The 6,000-nt window shown below is 45.3% G+C and overlaps 1 protein-coding gene across 1 annotated transcript in view; it reads left to right on the top strand.

Annotated features, from left to right (window-relative positions):
* Nucleotides 1-541: 541 nt before the first annotated feature.
* Nucleotides 542-6,000, top strand: part of coro2ba (coronin, actin binding protein, 2Ba) — a 163,724-nt gene continuing 158,265 nt past the window's right edge. Inside the window, exon 1 of the mRNA XM_084337146.1 lies at nt 542-681. Coding sequence (XP_084193272.1) covers nt 667-681 — 15 coding nt within the window. The 5' untranslated portion in view covers nt 542-666. The remainder of the gene's footprint in view (nt 682-6,000) is intronic.

Here is a 6,000-nt window from a genome sequence, read left to right as displayed (position 1 = left end):
CTCTCCTTCTGCAGTCCTGTCCTCTGTCTCTCTGCCTCCCTCTCCTTCTGCAGTCCTGTCCTCTGTCTCTCTGCCTCCCTCTCCTTCTGCAGTCCTGTCCTCTGTTATACCTCCCCCCTGGCAGCCCTGCTTGACTGGTCATCAATAAGCTCTATTAACCCATTAGTAATCAGATTGGAAGAGAGACACAGGGGGTGTGTCTGTGTGTGCGTGGAAGTGCGTGTTCCCAAGCAAAGGGGAGGAGAGATAGAGGAGGGCAGCCAGACTGTCTGTATAGTCTGTTTGTGTGTGTGCGTGCGCGTGGGTGAGAGTGCACGCTCAGGGCTAAGGAGGGAGGGAGGGGTGTATCCTATCCTAGCGAGCAGGGAAGAGCTTTTCCCTGTTGTAGTAACCAACCACACGCTGACTCCCAGCCGTTACTTCACTGCTGCAGCAATCAGCTCGTCCGTATTTAGAGAGCCAGACACTCCAACCTGTCTGTCCCGTCCTCTCTCCCCCCTCCTCTCTCTCTCTCTCTCTCTCTCCCCCTCTCTCCCTCTCTCTCCGTGCACTAGTAACAGCAGAGCCCCCATCCACCTCCTCCTCTCCTCTCCGCTCTCGTCACTCCTGCGGCGTTGCTCTTTGCTTGAAGGGGACACCGGCCCGCTCCTCGCCCACTAATTCTGCATGACTGTCACAAAGGTAAGAGCGTTTTGGACTGGGAAACACCTCTCCACATGACACCGAGGATGATTTGGGTTCAGCATCGGAGGGTGCTGCGAATGTTATTGTGACCCACTCTAATGTGTGATTTAGTGTTCGGAGCGGAGCAGGTGGAGAGGAGTTTGTGAGCATGTGTGTGTGTGTGTCTGTGAGTTCTGCAGTTGCCGGGCAGGGCAAGGTTGTTGTTGGGATGCTGCGAGTCAAGGATGGAGCGAGCCAGGACAGCTAGCTATTCTGTCCTCCTGTGTAGCAGCACGGAGTCTATACAAATAGTAGGTTCTGTGGATGAAGTATAAAATGTGTGTGTGCGCGCGGACACGTGTGTCCATGCCCTGTTAATTCTGTGTGTGATAGAACCCAAGCCAAACTCTGTGATTACATTATCTAATCCTCAGTTGTATTACAGACTGGAAACCATGCTTGCTGCTCGTGGAGAGGCTTTTTTTCCTGACCCACACAGAGCCAGATCTGTTAGAGGCGTTTGAACTGTACTCAGTGGACACTGAGTCTGAGTGTATGCTGGACAAACTCACTTTCTTTCATTCTGACACACATGTGAGGACTGAGCTGAATACACCTTTTATTTCTCTTGATGCCATAAGAGGCTCTGTCCACGTCTCAATATCATGGTTCTCAACACACGACTATGACATTATGTGCTATATGATGGGAGATGTTGTTTTGGTTTATTCAATCAAAGAGAATATGAAGCCCATGCATCTAGTTGACCCACGCTAGGGGTGGCAGGGAATATCACCTGTCAACTGAAAAATAAAGATTATGTGAGTGTTTGCTCAAAGGAACAAATGCTCAAAGGAAAATTCCACCATTGAATAAAATCTCTGTACGTTATTCCTCTGATCTTGGGCAGGTCACTTTACAGTAGAATTGTGAATACAGTAGAATTGTGAATATGAACATGTCTCTCACCAGAGCTAGAAGACAGTGTCTCTTGATGATGTCATCAAGGAATAGATTCTGGAGCTGCTCTGTTGACTGTGAATGGGAGAACACCTTTGAGGACCCTGGTGTTAGTATGCAAGTGGTTTTACAGGCATATAGTGCAAAACAACAAATACAACCCCTCACAAACCTGTTTCTTATATTGTTCACCTAATTAATGAATGGTCATTGGGTTCTTTACAGTGTTTCTAACCAGCCTATTTTTAAGAGCTACATTGCTAACACTTAACACATTGGTCGCCAAAATCGCTTTCCAGCGTTATTGCCCGCCATGCGTTGACCGCCAACATCGCTGTACAGCGTTTTTGAGATCAATATTTAATTTTTTTGCCATGGCATTCATAATTCATCCACCCAACCCCCGGAGCCCTAGCGGGACCCTGAATGAGACTGCAACGCCTCAATACCGCCGCCTGGTGGATGGTCTGGCGAGTTACACACTCAAAAACCGGAAGTGTCATCGGTGCGTCGAGGAAATTCCTCCGGCAGTCACATCTCGCTACGGGACTCCTGAGTCCTGACAGACACTATAGTACATTATGGATCGCTGCCATAACGCAATAATCAATATGATTTCTGCGTTTATTGCGCCATACAAACCGGAAATGGATCTAGGTGATCGGCGTCGAATAATTGGGATCTTTCTCCGCCAGTCTCATCGGCGCACAGTAAGGGGGCAGTAACGTTATTTTCAACCCGATTGTGCATTTCCTTGTTTGCAAACAGTCTGATCAATATATCCACCCATACTACATAAAGCCGTTAGTGACGATCAAGGAATTATAAACGACCCCCCCCCCCTTTCCTCCACGCATGATGAAGCATAATGTATACGATCATATACATTTTAATTTTTTAATATAGCGTGTATGGGAAAGAAACGCCAATCGATAATCTATATGCTTCAGGGCCTATAACTATTGTTTTTGGAATTACAGCAGAAAAGATTAAAACATACTTATATTCTAGAAAGTATTAACACAACAATGTATGAATGAAAAAATATAACGTTCCCACATCCTGAACGATAGATAATCGATGTTGAATGGGCCATAGTAATGTCAATATAGCAATACAATTTAAAAAGTTATAGCCCTGCAAAGAAGGTAAACATCTCCATAGGCACGGTGGCAGAGAGTGGTATAAGATGGGCACAATGCTCGGCGCCCAATGTGTTAAGGAGCAGATGTTGCAATTTTGTTATACCTCCACTGCGAGAATGTACTGAGGCTGGTGATGTCAGGGGACCTGTCCACTGGTTCCACTGTGATCTATAGACCTGGAGAAAGAGGTTCCACTGTGATCTATAGACCTGGAGAGTGAGGTTCCACTGTGATCTATAGACCTGGATAGAGAGGTTCCACTGTGATCTATAAACCTGGAGAGTGAGGTTCCACTGTGATCTATAGACCTGGAGAGTGAGGTTCCACTGTGATCTATATACCTGGAGAGTGAGGTTCCATTGTGATCTATATACCTGGATAGAGAGGTTCCACTGTGATCTATAGACCTAGAGAGTGAGGTTCCACTGTGATCTATAGACCTGGAGAGAGAGGTTCCACTGTGATCTATAGACCTGGAGAGAGAGGTTCCACTGTGATCTATAGACCTGGAGAGAGAGGTTCCATTGTGATCTATAGACCAGAGAGAGGTTCCACTGTGATCTATAGACCTGGAGAGAGAGGTTCCACTGTGATCTATAGACCAGAGTACAATGTAATTCCAATACATCTCTTGTTGTTTTCATTGAGAGAAAGTGGTCCTCACGTGGTGATTCAACTGTCATTGTGTCCTTATGATTCAATTGTGTTTGTGTTTGTGATTGTGTGGGTGTGTGTGTGTTTGTGTGTGTGTGGATGTGGAAGTGTGTGTGTTTGTGTCTGTGCCCACTTTGACAGTTGCAGGCTAATCTTACAACATGTGTGTCAAACACTTTGTTTATGTACATAAGCATGTGAGAGAGAGAGAGAGAGAGAGAGAGAGAGAGAGAGAGAGAGAGAGAGAGAGCGAGAGAGAGACACACACACACACACGTGGCACACACACATATACAGAGGGTGCTTGCCTGTGTATTGGCGGCTGCAGGCTTTAATGCTCAGAGTCAGCAGGTACAATCTTCTTAATCAATTAAAGGAAAGGGAGAGGGAGAGAGAGAGAGAGAGAGAGAGAGAGAGAGAGAGAGAGAGAGAGAGAGGGAGGAGGGGGGATTAGCACACCAACTTGCCCGTGCTGAGAGTTAACCTGGACAGAAATACCATAGACACAGGACAGCGACCTATTTCCACACACCTGTGGCCATACACCTGCAGACACATCCACTCACAATTTGAAGTGTTGTGAAGTATAATGTATTACAACCGGTCATACACCTGCAGATACTATTACATTCTGATCAGGGTACAAAATAGTTACACGCCCAGCGCCACTGGCTTGTAGATTTATTCTTTGGCGATTAGAATTTAAGGTCTGCCCGCCACCTGGCGGCTAACAAAATACACTGCATCTACCGCTTCTCCTTCGCTTCAATCCACTCCCTCCAGGCCGCTCACAGTGGTTTAACACTGATGTAATATACATGTAGTACAATGCCAAAGCAACAGATGGCGATGTACAAACATGAAGGCCATTTTCAACCAATGAGAAGGGTGAACCTGTGATATCCTGTTCAGGCTTTGTCACTCACATCCTGGTTTGACGCCATTGTTGTTGTCATTAGCTTACATGCTAACGTTAATGGCAGCGACCATAGCATTGTGGCTAGGCTAGCTATCATAGCTTAACACTTTCCGTGCCACACACGAGAATACTCAGGTTTATTAATAGGTGGTTGAAAGCCACTCACGAGATTTCTTGTTTTTTTTTTTTTTTTAGCGATCTGAAATCATATTGCATCACCCGAGCCTACCCGAGTATAGCCGAGCGGCGCCGGCGATCATTGTGGAAAAAAGCGCCCCCTGTCGTCTCCCAGATGACATAAGGGATTTTTGAATGGACTCAATGAAAATGAATGGGGAAAAAAATCCGGTACTCCACATTTTCCAGTCCACTGATGCAGCCGGGGTTATCAGAGTTCATTCTGGATCCTCTGAGCCCCGCGGATCATGGAGTTCTACTGTATCGCGTTGGATCTATACACTTATCGATTTTTTCGAATGGTGATCAGGAATTGGAATATACCAGTTGGATACCATCTGATGTCAGGTAAGGACTCTATGTTATCAGTGTTAGGATAATCAGAGTAAGTTTGATGAAGTTATAAGCTGTTTTGTGAAATGTCCTCTTTCGGTTTCACTGTAAAAGTCCAAGAGGAAATCAACGCAGCGATTATCCGTGCGCGGCCCGAATGTGCTTGTGTGCACGTATAATATTGATCATCTAGCGTTTATTTGAAAACGATTCATAAAAAGGCCGACGAATATCAACGTTGTGGAATATTCCAGTAAAAGACGATTTTCATAGAATGCCCCAGAATGGGCTGTTTTTTATTTCAAAACGGGGGCTTTTCTAAATGCTCTGAAACGGAAATGACGCGATAAAAAAACAATCTGCCTTGACAGCACTGACTGGAAAATAGTCTTTGATAATGCGATGGGCAGATTAGACACATAGCCATAATTTAAAACATAGATTAGGCGATATTAACGTTAACATTGGCGCCGATGGTGGCATTCAGCGGGTAAAAAGGAAAACCCGGCGTGGCGCTCAAAGTGTTAATAGAGCTAGTGAATGGATAAACAACGTTATTGCAGAATGGGTACAATTACAATGCGGCTCAATACAAACAATTGTTAAGGGGCCCAGGGGGTGTAGACTGTTGTAGTTTGAGCTAATTTACACCATGCTCCAAAAAAAATTAAAATCTGCCGAGCGATGTGACGCGGGGAGCGGGGAACGCTTGATTCAAGGTGAGCGGTGAGCGAGCGGAGAGCGACTTGGGGGCGGGGTCAACATGAGCGATTAGCGGAGCAATTCGTTTCCTTATATCGCTTCCTCCAGGGTTCCAACTTGTGTTGACAAAATGCAACCCTGTTCAGCTACGGGGAATCAGCTCTCTCTCTCTAGACTAGAAAGGTGCACTCAGTAGAGCACAGATGTCCGCCAGGGCGGCAGCCACACATAATAATAATAGATTGGATTTGTAATGCACTTTTTGTTCACTGGGATCCCAAAGTGCTACACTACATGGTTAAAACAGTTAAAAAAATAGAAATAAAATGTGTGTCCTGACCCCACTTCTATGTTTCAATAAATTATTTGCATTTAAAACTATTAACACTGACTCATTCCTTCAGTCCACTCAAAATTATGCTAATATTCCTTATGTTGTTTATGATA

Source organism: Notolepis coatsorum, assembly GCF_963971535.1.
Source record: "Notolepis coatsorum genome assembly, chromosome: 20".
In the NCBI taxonomy this organism is placed as follows: domain Eukaryota; kingdom Metazoa; phylum Chordata; class Actinopteri; order Aulopiformes; family Paralepididae; genus Notolepis; species Notolepis coatsorum.
This window is presented reverse-complemented; position numbering and strand designations above follow the sequence as displayed.